At 33.5% G+C, this 19,082-nt stretch overlaps 1 protein-coding gene across 1 annotated transcript in view; it reads left to right on the forward strand.

Moving 5' to 3' along the window:
* The window catches only part of dnm1a (dynamin 1a), an 89,638-nt gene that overhangs the window by 430 nt on the left and 70,126 nt on the right, over positions 1–19,082 (forward strand). The window contains 1 exon segment of the mRNA XM_048186730.1: positions 16,254–16,327. Coding sequence (XP_048042687.1) covers positions 16,254–16,327 — 74 coding nt within the window.

Consider the following 19,082-nt stretch of genomic DNA (forward strand, 5'->3'; position numbering starts at 1 on the left):
ACAATAATAAAGCATATGATAGCATTAATCTCATATTCCAGCTCAGTCATGCCTCAATGATATGTAAAGGTCACTGTGATGATGATAACCTTTAAATGTTATTGAGGCGTGATGGAGGATCATATGCTGCAATGGTGAAAATCACCAGCCATGTTCAACAACAACACATCTAAATCTAGTTACATAATCCCCCTCAATAGTGCATTCTTCAATATGCATTAGTGCAATCTGTGTCCTTTAATGATAATAATAATAATGCACAAGGTCAGTAAGATGAAGAACTCATAACAGAAACACTGTGTGAAAGATGGATGCTGAGGCAGATTCACCTTTGTGTTGGCTCCAGATAATAATTGAGCTGAGATTATGCAAAAGCATTAAACACAACAATTATCCACTGGTTTATTATGGAGACTTTCTCTAATGTCACGTGACGTTGTTTCAATATAAACAGAATGCATCTGATTTCATGCACAGGATCGTGCAACTAAAAAAAATTAGGTGAAGAACTGCCACAGATGCACATTAAAGGACTTGAGCCACATCTAGACTCTTTAACAACACCCTAGCAACCAAGAACATCTTAGCAACCATCTAGCAACGCCCTAGCAACCACTCTAGCATCATGGTGGTGTTTTAGTTTGTGTAAAATGTCTCTTCGTGGAGCGCAAATTGAGGCTTTTCAGTTTGACACATTATGAATATTGAGAAGGACGATGCCACATTATTTTTTTAGCTAGTCTGAAACAGGTGTTGGTAAGGATGTATGATATATTGCTGACTGACTGATTTTAATCAACATTAGCATTACTCAGAAATGGCAGCGCTCACATAATATCAACACTGAAAGAAATAAATCCGTAGAAAAACAGAACAAGTGCTGCCAGGACATTTATGCACATTTCCTTTAATCCTAAAACACGATGCAACGCGTGATTCAAAATACGAGGAAATGAAGTCATAGTCATATTTTTGCAGACTTTTCTTAGGGTACGTTTACAGTTTTGCTTTTGCATTTTTCATGTACAGACAACGCAATCTCACTGCAGTTCGTAAGTATTTTACGAGATGGCTAATTTGTACAAATTCGTACGACCACACTCGTATGTTTCCGTACGATTTGTTTAGACCCCAGTGATGGGTACGTTTGGGGGCGGTCCTTCCTGGTGACTTTTTTTTTTTTACAATTCGTACCAATGTGTACGATTCAAATTATACAAATTGGTACGAATTAACCACCTTGTAAAATTTTTACGTATTACCGTGAGATCGGGTTGGTGCAGACGACAAAGTTGTCAAAACGATTCCCGTTCACACGGATCCACTAAAACAACTAAAATCGCTGTATTCTGCTGCCAGGCCAGTAGATGGCGACGTCAGTTTGTAAAGAAACACTATGCACCTATAAACTAAACATGTAATATGCATGTGCATGATGTCACCGTTTTCACAAATTGACGTTTTTGTAGTTTACATGGAGATGATAACGGTATCGCTTTCAAAAACTTCAAAAGTTTGCATTTTCAGGCTCACAAAACGCCGTTGTCGTGTAAATGAACGGCCAAAATGCATAAAAAGTAAGAGTTGAAAACGGTGTCGTGTAAACAGCCCTTTAGAGTGAAGGCTTATTTTTCCAATTTCAAATAGCAAAAAGCAGTTGTTTATCATTTTAGGGGCCGTTTACGCAACACCATTTTCAACTAAATTTTTTTTTTTTTTTGCATTTTGGCCGTCGACAATGGCGTTTTGGTGCCCTGAAAACGAAAACTTCTGAAAATGGGTTTTATAGTGCAAGTTTTTGAAAACGATACCATTATCGTCTCTGTGTAAATTACAAAAATACGAATTTATGAAAACTGTGATGTCATGCACTTGCATGTTTCTTAACAAAGTGACATCGCCATCTACTGGCTAAGCAGCAGAATACAGAGATTTCAGTAATTTTCGCAGATATGTGTGAACAGAGATCATTTTGACAATGTTGTCGTCTATACGCGAAAAATGCGAAGGAAGAACTTTCGTAGCTTTTATTTTTATATTTTTAGTTGTATGTTAATTTTAGTTTAATTTTAGTATTTTTACGTGCTTTTGTCATTTTCACTTTTTGTTTTTTAAAAATATCGCTTTTTATGTTTAATTTATTTTTATTTCAACTATAGTTTAGTTTTAGTTTTATATTTTTAGTTGTATGTTAATTTTAGTTTAATTTTTAGTAATTTTATGTGCTTTTGTCATTTTCACTTTTTGTTTTTTAAAAATATCGCTTTTTATGTTTAATTTATTTTTATTTCAGCTATAGTTTAGTTTATTTCCAGTTAAAAAGAAAAGTTTTTCTTTTGTGTTTTTTGTGTACAGACAACGCAATCTCACAGCAATTTCATAAGTATTTTATGAGGTGGCTAATTTGTACGAATTCGTACAACCTCACTTTTACGTTTTCGTACAATTTGTTTAGACACCAGTGATGGGTAAGTTTAGGAGCGGGGTTAGGGGGTGGTCCTTCCTAGTGACTTTTTAAAAATTTGTACGAATTCGTACAATTCAAATCACACAAATTGGTACACATTATCCACCTTGTAAAATTCTTACAAATTACAGCGAGATCGGGTTGGTACAGATGACAAAGTTGTCAAAACAATCCCTGTTCACACGGATCTGCTAATATGATTAAAATCGCTGTATTCTGCAGCCAGGCCAGTAGATGGCGATGTCACTTTGTAAAGAAACACTACGCACCTATAGACTGAAGACGTAATTCACATGCGCATGATTTTTGTAGTTTACATGGAGACGATAACAGTATCGCTTTCAAAAACTTGAAACCGTTTTTAAAAGTTTGCGTTTTCAGGCCCCCAAATGCTGTTGTCATGTAAATGAATGACCAAAACGTATAAAAGGTAAGAGATAAAAATGATGTTGTGTAAACGGCCCCTTAGAGTGAAGGCAAATTTTTACCATTTCAAATAGCATAAAATGTGTCATTTTAGGGGCCGTTTATGCGTCACGCCGATTTCAACTAAAAACTTTTTACTTGTTTTGCCCATTTTTTTACACGCCAACAGCGTTTTGGGGGTCTGAAAACTTTTGAAAACGGGTTTCAAAGCGCAAGTTTTTGAATACGATACCGTTATCATCTCTATGTAAACTACAAAAAAAAAAAGAATTTATGTACAAGCATGTTTCTTTACAAAGTGACATCGCCATCTACTGGCCTGGCAGCAGAATACAGCGATTTTAGACATTTAAGTGGATCATTTTGACAACGTTGTTGCCTGTGTGCGAAAAATGCAAAAGAAAAGCTTTTCCATTTTAAGTACATTGTTGTCGTGTAAATGAACCCTTGTATTGTATGAAGTTCTGTTGTCTTATTTTAGTTAAAGCATGAACAATTCTACATTAGAGATTCATTGTGAATGTTGTTTTTATTTAAATAACAGACAGAAGTCAAGATTTATAAATATTGGTTATCAGGCATAAAATAATCTGTCCACAATTGAAATGTATTGTGCATCACGAGTCCAGCTCAGCTTTTATTTTAATTTGATTTTCTAATTAGCTTTTATTTTTTTATATTTTTAGTAATTTTATTATGTGCTTTTATCATTTTATTCAGTTTTTGTTTTGCTTTTTCTATTTCAGCTTTAGTTTAGTTCCAGTTAATAATTTTAGTGCTTCAACTTAAACTTTAGTTTATTTTCAAGGCAACATTTATAAGTTTTTATACTATTATTTTTTATTTCTGCTGTATTTCAATTAACAGAAATAGTTTTAGTTAATGATAATAACCCTGGTCCAGCATGTGACCTTGTAGGAAGAGGATGATAGTGGAGAGAATCTCATCCCATCTTATTCACCCCGCGGCAGGCTCTTGTTTTCCTCTGAATGCGTGACTTGGACGGTGTAAATCTCGAGGGGGAATATTCGGTTGTTCTTTTGGCAGTGTATGTGAATATCAAGTCTTACGCTGGATGATTCAGCAACTCTTGCTGCTGACGGAGGTCATGTGTGCAGCACTGAGGCTCTCTGAGAGTGGCATATGCCACATAACACCGCAAAATTAACCAGATTTGAGCATTTTAATTTAATTTAGCCAGTGGAAAATGGTCCAATTTAGTTCTGTTCCAGTTACTGATTTCATTGACTTTGATGAACTTTCTGTGGCAGCTTCACCATGTTCAGCACTGTTAACATTACATAAAAATACAACTTTCTAATTCATAAATGAAGATATGAAGTGAAGATGAAGATCTGAGATGTCAGTCACAATCTGTAAACAAAAAGATTGAGTTGCTAAAAATTTTTAGATAAAAAGCTTGATAGAATAAAAAGAGAAATCACATTTATTTTTAAAGGGGACATCACATGAATTATGCAATAATTAATATTTAAAATGCAATAGCAGTGGGCGTTGATACTGTTTCATATGCAGTGATGTCATCCAATCATATCAGTGGGCTTTTAAAGGAGCCGCGCCTTAAAAACTGATCATTTCAGAAGGAGTGTCAGAATGAAGGTTGAAAACAATAGTTTGTTTTTTGTGCAAAACACTTTATGTCAATAAAGTCAACCTCAAGGAGCATAATAAGATAAAAAAAAAACCATGTCATGACTTAATGGCACAAACACTTCTTATATGTAAGGCAAGTTTGATTTCTCATGTCGTGACCCCTTTAATTCATTGATTCTTATGAAGGACCAGGACTCTGGATACAGACGCCCTGCAGATAGTTAGAGGAAGCACAATCTGCTATTTAAATCTGGCAAAATTAACACCATCATTACCACTAAACTATTCTAACAAAAGCCACTTCCTATATTTAGACCTCGAGTCAAACAAACTGCAATTATCCTGCGAGAGTTCATTGTTCAAAATCTGGAATGCCTCACAAATCCTGGAAAACGACTAATTACATCTAAATAAAGACGCTGTGTGTTTTTCACCACAGGAACAATCGGTGATTAAACCTCGAAATAAACCAGTTGTCTTTAGAGATTTACCGGATATCTACAAAAATATCAAGCCATTGTTATTGCAATCATAAACCGCACAAAATTACAATACAAAAAATCGTGACAAACGCCTAAAATTATCATTTTTCTTTTACTGAAAACAGTTCAAGCTTTATAATAACGTCTACAAGCTGTAGATGAAGTGAATTGTGTATTTGTTGAACACATTCATTGGATGCTCTTCAGTGTTTGTAATCTGTTGGCCTTGATTAAGCTGTTGATCCTTTTTACTTTTAATAGAAACAGTCGGTCTACAATCACATACTGCCATCATCATCATCATCATCATCATCATTATTAACAGAAGAAGCGTCCCATAAGGCACTTTACAAAGGCCTCGTTTATGAAACATGAGAGGAACACTTTTCTGTGTAAACGGTTAATAAATTCAAGATAAAAAAAACTATAACTTCAAGATATAAAATGCTAATGAGATCTTTTGGCACATGCTGCTTATTTCTGACTCTCTGATTGGTGTAATGTTCTGTACAGCATCATGGGTAATGTAGTTTTTCACCAAGAATTCTACTGTTAAACACGATTATTTTAAACATAAGCTAAAATTAATGTGGGCTGATGGCTTCAACAGAGCAAATATTATTGATTATTAACAACCTCGAAGAGAAATGAAGGTTTTTGAGGAAAACGTTCCAGGATTTTTCTCCATATAGTGGACTTCACTGGGGTTCAACGGGTTGAAGGTCAAAATTAGTTTCAGTGCAGCTTCAAAGAGCTCTACATGATCCCAGACGAGGAATAAGAGTCTCATCTAGAGAAACCATCGGACATTTTCTACAAAAAATAAATATTTATATACTTTTTAACCACAAATGCTCGTCTTGCACTGCTCTGTGATGCTTCACGCATGACGTAATCATGTTGGAAAGGTGGAAGTACGGCGGTAGAGCTCATTTGCATTGTTTTACATTTTTTTGTAAAGACCGTTTGACTTAGTCTTTGTACGTTCACTTTGTAGACACTGGATCTGTACTTCCTCCTACGTCACATGACCTTTCCAACATGATTACGTCATGCGTGGAGCATCACAGAGCAGCGCAAGACGAGCATTTGTGGTTAAAAATTATATAATTTGTATTTTTTTTTAGAAAATGTCCGATGGTTTCTCTAGATGAGACTCTTATTCCTCGTCTGGGATCATGTAGAGCTCTTTGAAGCTGCACTGAAACTGACATTTGGACCTTCAACCCGTTGAACCCCAGTGAAGTCCACTATATGGAGAAAAATCCTGGAATATTTTCATCAAAAACCTTCATTTCTCTTCGAGGTTGTTAATAATCAATAGTATTTGCTCTGTTGAAGCCATCAGCCCACATTAATTTTAGTTTATGTTTAAAATAAACCCTTCTGAGCAGCAGTGCCAGTGTGATATGAAGACATAAACTGAGGGTCGCTCTCTCACTGATTAAGGGACAGCGTGTTCTTCATCATAATTTGTGAGCAGCAGCGTGAAATGAGTACGTTTGTTTGGCTTCTGAATCTGCGCAACTGTTTTCTGCCAAGCCGTAATGAAGTCTTATGAAATCTGGCAGATGACTAGATGATTTACACAGGCGTCTGTCCGGATCGATGTGGCTGTGATTTACTCTTACACTTGTGTTCCTGAGAGCTCGTCTTGTAGGAGTGTCTAATGCTGGGATTTGTAAAGTTGGATTAGGGCCGCTTGAATATGGCAGAAATCATAATCACGGGTAGTTTGGTCAATATTGTGGATTATTTAACAGGATTTGAAACATTAAGCATGCATTGAACATTGAAAAAAACCTTTTTTAACAGTGGATTTATACATAAACTGAAAAAAAAAAAAATTGAATATGAATAATAAATAAAATGTAAATATATACAAATATGTTTATTGACTCAGTATTAGCTATTTAATGGCAGAATAAACAAAATTTGAAATAAACTGAGATGGATAATGACTTCGACACTGTTATTGAACTAAACTGAATCAACATTGATCTGAATTGATTGAATGACACTATTGCCGTTTCATAATTGATGAATTAACGCTCTTATTTCCGTTTAATGCATGCATTGAACATTAAAAAAAACTTTTTTAACTAATACATCAACTGAAAAAAAAAAAATCAAAAATTAAAAATGTTTGAATATGAATAATAAATAAAATGTAAAACTATATACATATGTTTATTCACTAATATTAGTGATTTAACGGCACAACAGAATTTGAAATAAACAGCTGGATAATGACTTCAGCACTATTATTGAACTGAATCAACATTGAACTGAATTGATTAAATGACACTATTGCCGTTTCATAATTGATGAATTAACGCTCTTATTTCCGTTTAATGCATGCATTGAACCTTGAAAAAAACCTTTTTTAACAGTGGATTTATACATAAACTGAAAAAAAAAAATTGAATATGAATAATAAATAAGATGTAAATATATATACATATGTTTATTCACTCAGTATTAGCTATTTAATGGCAGAAATAAACAAAATTTGAAATAAACTGAGATGGATAATGACTTCGACACTGTTATTGAACTAAACTGAATCAACATTGTTCTGAATTGATTGAATGACACTATTGCCGTTTCATAACTGATGAATTAACACTCTTATTTCCGTTTAATGCATGCATTGAACATTGAAAAAAACTTTTTTAACTAATACTTAAACTGAAAAAAAAAATCAAAAATTAAAAATGTTTGAATATGAATAATAAATAAAATGTAAAACAATATACATATGTTTATTCACTAATATTAGTGATTTAACGGCACAACAGAATTTGAAATAAACAGCTGGATAATGACTTCAGCACTATTATTGAACTGAATTGATTAAATGACACTATTGCCATTTCATAATTAATGAATTAACGCTCTTATTTCTATTTATTAATGTGAAGCTGCTTTTTTGTAAATTTAAATGACTTGACATAATATAATAAAATACATACAATATTTAAAATAAAAATAATAAAAAATAATAAATACATTTAAGTAAGACCAACTATGTTGCAATTAAATTTGCATCATAATACTATTTTTATTATTATTAAATCTAACTTTGTAAAGCAACCTTGGGTTTTGGAAAGCTGCTATAAAAATAAAACGTATTATTATTATACTGCAAAATAAAATGCAGCACAATAATCATTTAATCTTGATTATCTTTTTTCCATAATTCCATAAAATCTTAACTGAAAATAAAGTTAATCAGTATGGCTGATTATCCACAGACTGTGAAGTTTGCAGCAGTGGGAGGGGCTTGTCCTGGTCACATGTATGTACAGCAAACATTAACCAGCTCAATGTTCCCGTATCATCAAACCCACTGGAGTTGAGAAAGTGACGCCCCTCACAGAGTCAGATGAGTGATGTTGCTGCTTTCAGCACCAAGGACAGCTCCGGAAGACCTGTCAGCATTCCCACAATTCCCTGCCTGAGCCGAGCTGACGAGAACATCAATACTGATCAAACACTGAGACCGCTGTATTTTATTCTCAAAAGGTTAAGGATTGACTAGTACTTAAATTCTGAAGAAAATGCGAGTCACAGCTGTAATGCTATGAAGAGGGTTATGTGCAGCTGACAAAGCATTGCTAACCGGTTGTATAAATATATAGTTTTTCTTCAGGTCAGTCCTATGTTGATAATAAAAAATCTGTTTAAATGTCCGCTGCGATATCTTGTCCTTTTAACATTTAAGGGAGTTTCCCGTGACTGACAGCACAAGTCAAAGCATTTGTCAGTTGTGTCTTCACAACATTTCAGTCTTTTCAATGTAAAAGTCTTCGCTACTGACTGACTCACTCATAAAGACAGTCTTTGCCGCCATCTAATGGCGTAATAATGTAAGTTCTGTTGCTGGTCACAGTCAGGGACTATTTTTTCCGGCGGAAGGAAAGCTTTTGGTGAAAGTTTAATGTCAAGCCAAATGTCAATATTCCTGACTTTTCCCTGACTTTCACTGACTAAAAAGCTGAATTTCCATGACCTATAATGAACATAAAAACAGGCCAACAAAAATCAGCCTCAGACAGTATTTTAAATCCATCCATTTGCATGCTTTATTTACTTGTTCACAGACGTTTTTAGTACAAAACTAAGTTAAACAATCATACACACTACTTTTTTGCGCTTTTACCCATTAAATGCACTTCAGGTCAAGTTTCATCAAGTTCATCATTCAGTCTTTTGATTTCTTCACATTTAGTTTTTGCAGACCGTCTCAGACTGTTTGACACTGGGCTATTTCTGTAAATGGTTATGATTATTTAAGTCTGAAATAAATCATTAATAATTATTAAATAATTAAGTCCCATAACATTTTTCCTTCAGAAGTAATGTTGGTAGTTTATCCAATGTGCATATATTCATATTTATTCATTCTACCATGGTGAATAAACGAAGGTAAAGGCTACGCACGACCAATTAGAAAATTCTGTGCGACTGCCACTAGGGGGCAAAATGCGACAATAGCGCAGTGAAAAGGCGGCTTACCGTGTCCTTTTTTTTTAGCTTATCGTGTCCTAACCAGACTTGACAAAGCTTCAAGACGAATCATAAATCACAGCCAATCATAACAGCGTGTGGGCGGGCTCTGTTCACAGCTAAACACGAAAACCAAATGAAATTAAACCATAAAACATTATTCAAAACACATACTCAGTGACTGATACAGTCTTTGTCATGAAATGTTTATGTTTGAGCTTTGCTTAATATTAAAACGGTTTGAGCTCGAATATCATTTTGCATGACTTTAAAAGCCACTATGAGAGCAAAGAAATAAAAGGAAACAAGAACGTTCAAACTGTAAGTAATAAATACTTTTCTTTGTGCATTTATGTCCTTGTTCCCTCTCTATGACCTGAACTATTAGCTGCAAAATCCCAGAAATATAGAAACCATTTCAAAAATAGAATCATTTGTCGTGTCGCGGCTGGTCTTTGAAGTGCTCATTTTGTTGTCAAAGCAAAAATTTACATTTAAAATTTAAAATTTACATTTTCCTGCATGTTTGCCTTAGTTAACAGGTACAGGTGACTGCATTTGACTTGTTGTTTTTTAATTAAAAAATTCCCTTCCCGAAGTTGACAAGCAGGAAGGGAACGAAATGCCGCTAAAAAATAGCCTAACTATAACAATACGCAAAACACGTGAAACAACGCAATAAAAAAATGCGGTATAGAAAAATTACATTTTGATAAATGGAAACTAAAATTTAAAGACAAAGACAAACAAAAGACAAACAAAAATCCCTGATATTCCATGACTTGGACAAAAAAAAAAAAAAAAAAAAAAAAATAGAATTCCCTGATTTTCAATGTCTGGAATAGACCTTTTAAAATTCCATGATATTCCAGAAATTATATACATACATATACAACATACATATTAAATGAAATAAAATAAATTATATTTTTAGTTGCCAACATTTCAAATTTTTATTTAGTTTAACTTGAACTAAAATACCTAAAACTCAAATAAAAATGAATAAAAACTACATAGATATACTTAAAAAAGCAAAAAACAAACAAACAAAAAATTACTAAAATTTAACTGAAAATTGGGAATTATAAAAATAAACACGATTCAAAATATTAATAAAAACTATAATAGTATCTCAATGATACTAAAATAACACTGTTCACGCCTGCTTAACCTACTTTTACTGAAGAATTGGTGTTAAAATCGGTGTGTTTTAACAAAAAACAAGCATTGAATTCTACTAAAACTTTCAAATGAAAATGGGAAATATAAAAATAAAACCTAGTGTGTGTGAAAACTATAAATATACACTAAAATAACCCTGATCTCTGGTCTGTTCCTCTTTCAATGTGCATCTGTGGGATTTTTTCACATTTAACGTAGGAAACGCTCTGAACAAACTTCCTCATTCTCATCAACAACTGAAAACATCAGTTAATCGCTGAATTCACAACAAATGCATCTCACGATCGATGCTGTTTCTGTGCTTGAGCTCCATCAGGAGAAGCTGGACTGAAATGAAGGATGATGTTTTTCATTTATTCTGACTCACCTCATATTCACAGACGGTTTAATCACTGTACGAGGACAGAAACGGCTCGTTGCAGCCATTAAACATCATGTGATGTTCTGCTGAGAGCTCCTTCTCACCTAACACTGCAGTCATGGGCGTTTTCTGCTGTTTCATTCACTTGTATGGTTCAGATGTGTGTAGTGTGACTGTATTGATGGTGAATGCATTGATAACACCTCGTCTGTATGATTCTCAGATGTAGCTGTGGTGCTGGTAATGTTGTGGTTGTGAATGTGAGCCGGGCTCAGCAGGATTACCTCTAATCTGATGGTCCCGGGTTCATTCGCTGCTTTAATCTGACCCTTCATTCTCCTGAGAGTGTGACCTGTTCACAAAACCAGCCTTCTGTGATCACTAATGCACCATCATACCTGCAGAGACATTATAAAAGGGCTATTTTAAGGCTGCGTTATTCAGAGGGTTTAAACACAATTCTCACACTCTCACTAGTTTATTTAATATGTACATGTCTAACAAAATCATACAGTGGATGTATATCATAACTCTGTACACAGGTGATATTTAGGGCATGATTAAGCATGAAGTCAAGACATTAAGGATGCAAATTTGTGAGCGTATTTTTGATATCTCGAACGGTTTGGCCATGGCGTTGAAACAAATTTATGGTGAGAAAAGGGAAAAATAAGTGTGTTATAACTTCTGCATACATAGACTGATTTATGATAAAACTTCAGTTGTGTGTTTGTTGGAGGAGGGCGATCACATAGATGTGCGTCAAAGTCATAGCGCCACCAACTGGCAAAGCCTTAGAAATGGGCGTTGAGGAAGGGCTCTGTAGTGCCACATTTTGACAAAAGTGGGGGGGTTAGTTTTACCTACAGTCACCGAAACTTGGTACATATATTGCTCCCATCAAGCCGGACAACTTTCTAATTTACAGTCATTAGCTCCGACCAACAGGAAGTCAGATATTTTGGTTTAAATGTGGATTTTTTGAATAATCAGGCTCTGAGTTTTTTAGGGGCTTCATACACTCGTCAACATGAAACAAAGACTATGTAAAAAGAGATCTAACTATTTTATTGTATAATGTTGTAATATATTAGCATAATTTGTTACATCTCAATAAACAAATTGTAAAAAAAAAAAACATGAAACAAAGACACTGAAGATGCTAAATTGTAAACGATTATAGGATATATCGAACAGTGTTGCTATGGCGAGGGATTAAAGTAATGACAAAAAAAGAGAAACAGGAAGTGTCTCATATCGTGCAAAATAATTGTTTGATTTAAATTAAATTAAGATTGTATGTTGCCCGCCATGCACAGGTTTCTGGGGTGGCGGTGGCACCAGGGTTTGTACCCGTCATCGCTGCTTGCAGCTATATTATTTACCTTGATTTTCTGTTTTCTTCACACATCACGTGTCTCATCTCAAGCTCTTCACTGACAATGTTCTCTCCTGAAATCTGTACATAATAAACATGATAAAATCACAAGACATAAAAGGCATTTGAAGTAGCACAAATAAATGATGAAAGTATGTACGACCACATCTGACATTGAGAGGACAGGGATGTCTTGGCATGGCCAGCTCTTGCTGTGTGTTTTTCAAAGCCCACACACACACACACACACACACACACACACACACACACCAGAATGTGAGCAGGTGGTGTTGTGTAGGGTGTGAATTAAGCAAGTCTAACAGTAGACAACAGGACATTTACTACAGTCATCTGAAAGACTACCATCCATCCATCTACTAAGGATGCACCGATATGAAAATTTTGGCCTGATACCGATAACCGATAATTACCAATAACCGATATATTGGCCGATTAATCTAAATCCAGATTTTTATATAATTTTTTAGAACCTGATTACAAAAACTAAAGTCTCACCATTAAAAGCAATGTCTCAAACACACAATTATAGTAGCTTATATGACAGACTTGTGCTGCACATGTTGCACTGAACTGTATTTTCCTTTTTGAAGTGATTCCAATCATATTTCAAGCAATTCAAAACCATCATGGTGGACAGTGTGAATCTGAAGTGTCTCGGCTGAAGGAAATAATCAATTTTTTATTGGCTTTAATATATATCGGCCAAATTTTTTTATCCGGCCAGTAACGATAACATTAAAAATGAACATATATCGGCTGATACTGATATGGTGGGCGATATATTGTGCATCCCTACTATCTGTCTGTCCTGTTTCTCTCACTCCCCTTCAGCTTTTAATGCACATTTGCATATAATAATTGCGAGATAATGCCCTGTCACTCTCTCTCTCTCTCTCTCTCTCTCTTTTACTGGTGGTTGTGTTCTTCCTCTGCTGTAATCATCCCAGTGTTTGCTGTCGTGTGTGTGATGCGCTGACGCTGCATGCGGCGGGGGAGGAGGCGGAGCTCTAGGATTAGATTGGGGGAGGGGTCCAATCGGCCTGTCCATCATCACAGTTGCCTGCAGACACTGGGGGATGGGGCGAGAGACACACACACAGAGAGAGAGAGAGAGAGAGACAGTCACATCTCTTTTTGTCCTCCTCTGCGTCTCCTTCACAGGGAAACACGCACTGCTGCTGCCGCTGTTGATTTGTAGCTGTTATTATGGGATGTTTCTGAGCCACACGGCTGCAGGGATGCCAGCGTTTTAGTGAATATGGCCAGGTCATATTTTACCCTGAAATCAAAATAAAAAAGAAATAAGGAGAGAATTATAAATGCCAAATAAAAAAAAACATAATTTACAAAAATGTATAAATACAATTATACTTTTCAAATTTATTTTTTTGATTTACAAATTTAACAATAAATGATTAATGTGTTTAATTGTCATGAAAATAATATCGCAATAGCATTGATTATTAGTAGTTTTGCACAGGCAAACATCACTCACATTTGTTTGAGACACTGTGTGCGTGTGTATCAATACTCTGTCCGTCCTTCAGATCAATACTGATTATTGGCTGGTGTGAGTGGATCAATGGGAGGGTGGCAGCCGTCCATATGGCCGCTCCATATGGCATGTTTTTATGGCTGTCACGAGAACCTGCAGTTAATGCCATCTGGACGGATCAGTGTCACAGTGAGAGTGAAGGTGCAGGAGGACGCCAGAGTCTCCTCAGGCCTGTTTACTGATCGCAGAACGCTTCCCGAAACGAGGGTGGTTGTTTGATTGGGCTGAACTCACAGCCGTGTTCACTGGGTGTTTTCTCAGTGCTTCTAGATAGAGAGCAGAGAGATCATTAATACAGTGTGTAAATGGAGCATTTTATGCCTGATATATACGATCATGATATTAAAATGTAATTTAAGTATGGTAAAAATACATTTAAAAAATAAAAATAATCAAGCTATTACAATATAATGAACATGCAATGTGGCTGATATTAACATTTAAAATGTAATTTAATTGCAATTAAATTCATGTTTTATTTGAACATTTTTTGCAATGCTCACTAAGCAATATTTATTTATTATTATATTATTTACTGCAATATTATTATAATATTATTATTGCAGTTATTATGTTTATTTACCTTTGCGGAACATCACATTATTTACACACAATATTTGTGCCGGTAAAAAAATTCTCAGAACAAAGGATTAAAAATGCATCAAATTTTATTTAAGCCCAATTTTTATAGAATTTGATTTTTATCAATTATATTAATAAAATACATTTAAAAAAAAAAAAAAAATCAAGCTATTGTAATTTTAATGAACATGCAATGTGACTGATATTAAAATTTATAATGTAATTTAATTGCAATTAAATTAATGTTTTATTTGACCATTTTTTTGCAATGCACACTAAACAATATTTATTTCTTATTATATTATTTACTGCAACATTATTATAATATTATAATATTATTATTGCAATTATCATATTTATTTACCTTTACGGCACATCACATTATTTACACATACTATTTATTCCAATAACAAAATTCTTCATGTTCTCAGAACAAAGGAATTAAAAATGCATCAAATTTTTAATTAAACCCAATTTTGGTAGAATTTTATTTTTTTATCAATTATATGTAAATGTAATTTAAGTTATGCTAATAAAATAATGTATTGTATTATAATGTAATGTTAATGAACATGCAATGTGGCTGATATTAAAATTGAAAATGTAATTTAATTGCAAATAAATTAATGTTTTATTTTATTATTTCTTTTGAAATGCACACTAAACAATATTTCTTTATTATTATATTATTTGATGTAATCCTTTACTGCACATCACGTTATTTACACACAATATTTGTTGCCTCAGACCAAAGGATTGAAAAAGCATCAAATTTTAATTAAACCTAATTTTGGTAGAATTTGATTTTTATCAATTATATTAATAAAACACATTTTAAAAATAAAAATAATAAAGCAATTGTAATGAACATGCAATCTCATGTGGCTGATATTAAAATTGAAAATGTAATTTAATTGCAATTAAATTCATGTTTTATTTTAACAGTTCTTTTCCAATGCACACTAAACTAAATTTATTTATTATTATATTTTTTGGTGCAAGTTCAACATCCAATCACATTATTTACACGCAATATTTGTGCTGGTAACAAAATTCGTTCTGTAAATTCTTCATGTTCTCAGACCAAAGGATTAAAAATGCATCAAATTTTTAATTAGACCTAATTTTAGTAGAATTTAATTTTTGTATCGATTATATTAATAAAATACATTTTAAAGAAAATCAAGCTATTGCAATGTTAATGAACATGCAATGTGACTGATATTAAAATTTAAAATGTAATTTAATTGCAGTTAAATTGCAGTGAAATCAAGATTTGATTTCAGTACGTTCAGCATCTTCACTGTAGTTGAATGTTACATTCTTAGAAGAAAAGGTTCTATATGGAACCTTAAAGGTTCCGTCAGGAGCTTCATATAGAGAATAATTCCATCATGGGGTCATTTTATTGAATCAATTTTGAATTAATTAACTTAGTTCAATTCTTTTCTTTTTTTCTTTTTGATTACAGTTTATGAATTAAACAGATCATAAACATACTTTATACCTTACATACTTTCATACCTTTCTCCTTATATAGAACTTTTAAAATTCGAACCATTTTTTTCTAAGAGATCAGGTGCATGTCCTGACGTCACCCTGCAGCATCTCTTTGACCCCAGAGTGCTTCAGTATTTCCTGTAATCATAATCACCTCTCTGTCTGTTGCACAGGGACTTCCTCCCGCGCGGCTCTGGCATCGTCACCCGCCGTCCTCTCGTTCTGCAGCTCATCAACTGCCCCACAGGTGAGCCCCGTCTCCTAGCAACAGCAGGTTAACAACACGGTAAACCAGTAACCTTCAGCTGGTCTGGGATCAGGTGCTTCTCGCCTCTCGATCTGAGATTGACTGCAGAAACAGAACAGTGGATCCTTCTGAAAGCTTTCATAAACACTGCCATCTAGTGTAGCAGGCTGTACTTACAATTACAGTAATAATTATGATCTGATATTTGATTTTAACCCTATAGTAATTATAGAAATGAACTAAAGCTGTAGTTACATGCAGGTATTTTTTTTTTTAAATATGTAAAAACAATGTATGTAGACAATAATACATGATTAATTTAAATGTTAGTACATTGTACTTAAAGATACCAAATATTTAGTGGGGCCAAAAAATATTCAATACTTTGTTATAGCCGTAAATACAATAATTTTTTTTAAATGTATTTATTTGGTGTCCCATTCAGGCTTTCTCAAGCCAACATCAAAATTTGTTTACAAACTGTACTGTTATAAAGATCTCATTGATTTACATCACAGGCATCAGAATTGAATTGCTTTTTGTCCATATAAATACAAGCATCTGCACCAAATTGCTTTATTTTGCTCAGTTTGAGCCTCTGAATAAAATTGAGCTGTTTTTTCCCTCCATATTCTCACTATATCAGACTATATGAGCTATAAAAGCCTGATGCGTCAAATATGATACAAAAAAAACTTAAATATATATATATGGGTCATTCTACAGAATTGGTTTAAAGTCAGTCGGAAACATCTAGAAAAAAAATGTATTATTTCATAAATTTTGTATGTATGTAAATTGTATAATATCCAAGGTACACATTTCTAGCAATTGTGCAGTTAATTCTCATATTGTGTTTTCAGAAAGTTTTGGAATATATTTCCTCTCCCCAAATTTGCAAGTTTGTCACTACCGAAACACAATAATAAATCATTTAATAAGAAGGGTCACATTGAGCTATTAAGATTTTGTTTGCATCTTCCTTGTAAATATATATTTTTTGCAATTTTATAAAAAAAGTTTTCACAGGTAAATCAATAACAATTACAATTTTAACAATATTTCAAGTGTAATTTATGAGATTTGTTGTATTTTGAATCCAATCTTTCTTTGCAAAAGTCATAAAGTTTATCAAACTGATTTCAAAATGAAGGATTCATTAGTTTGAATAAACATTGAATCAAACACTATAATAACATCTCAGTTGATCATTCAGTATACTTTATTTTTGACAAATCATCCCATGATTCGGTCGTGATGCACAGTTTCAGTAGTGACAGTAATGTGTTGGTAGTGACCACATCACATGACACAATTTAACTCGCATACTAAAACACTAATAATTTGCATAACTGTACTAAAATTTTGTTTATTTCCACCAAATAAATGATTATGTGTTCCTTTTGTCACTACCAAAACAATGATGACATGTTTCGGTAGTGACAATTTTAGAATTAATTTCTGAACAGTTGTACACACATAAAAACTCATTTTTTTTTCAAATAAAACCAAAAAAACAATATCACAACCAAAAAAAAATTCAGTTTTGGTAGTGACAATTTTAGATACTTTTGAGTCTAGCACAAAGATGTTAATCAGCACATGGTTAGCTAGCACAGATCTGAACAGATGTGCACACACATAAAAACTAAAATTGATCAAATAACACCCAAAAAACACTGATGTCACAACCAAAACTTCACCAAATGTTTCAGTAGTGACTGTTTCGGTAGTGACAATTTTAGAATTAATTTCTGAACAGTTGTATACACATATAAAATTAAATTTTTTCGAATAACACCAAAAAAACGAATGATGTCACAACCGAAAATTCACCATGTTTCGGTAGTGACAATTTCAGACACTTTTGAGCCGCTCAAAGATGATCATCAGCACATGGTTAGCTAGCACAGATCTGAACAGTTACACACATAAAAACTAAAATTGATCAAATAACACCCAAAAAACACTGATGTCACAACCGAAACTTCACCAAATGTTTCAAGTAGTGACTGTTTCGGTAGTGACAAATTTAGAATTAACTTTCTGAACAGTTGTACACACATAAAAACTAAATTTTTTCGAATAACACCAAAAAAACTAATGATGTCACAACCGAAAATTCACCATGTTTCGGTAGTGACAATTTTAGACACTTTTGAGCCGCTCAAAGATGATAATCAGCACATGGTTAGCTAACACAGTTCTGAACAGTTACACACACATAAAAACAAAATATTATGGAATAACACCCCAAAAACGTGTGCATAATTGCAGAAAAAGGTGTTTGTTAGTGACGTTCCTTAAAGTTGCACACAGATTTTCAGACTTCTGAACACATTTAACTCAGAATGATGATTTATCTGCTGTGAGAGGAATATTTCCTGATCAAACATGTAGAAGTGTGTTAAAATCAGTCTCAGACAATGACTCAAACACACTCTGTTTCGGTAGTGACATGAACATGCAGGACACATTTTTTACATAAAAAAAGAAATATTTTGTAAAATAAAATATATTTCAAATTTGTCTTAAGTTTCAAAAATGTAACATTTCAGAAACATTCCAAAGATGTTAATCAGCACATGGTTAGCTAGCACAGATCTGAACAGATGTGCACACACATAAAAACTAAAATTGATCAAATAACACCCAAAAAACACTGATGTCACAACCAAAACTTCACCAAATGTTTCAGTAGTGACTGTTTCGGTAGTGACAAATTTAGAATTAATTTCTGAACAGTTGTACACAC

The sequence above is a fragment of the Megalobrama amblycephala genome, linkage group LG4, assembly GCF_018812025.1.
Source record: "Megalobrama amblycephala isolate DHTTF-2021 linkage group LG4, ASM1881202v1, whole genome shotgun sequence".
NCBI classification, from domain to species: Eukaryota; Metazoa; Chordata; class Actinopteri; order Cypriniformes; family Xenocyprididae; genus Megalobrama; species Megalobrama amblycephala.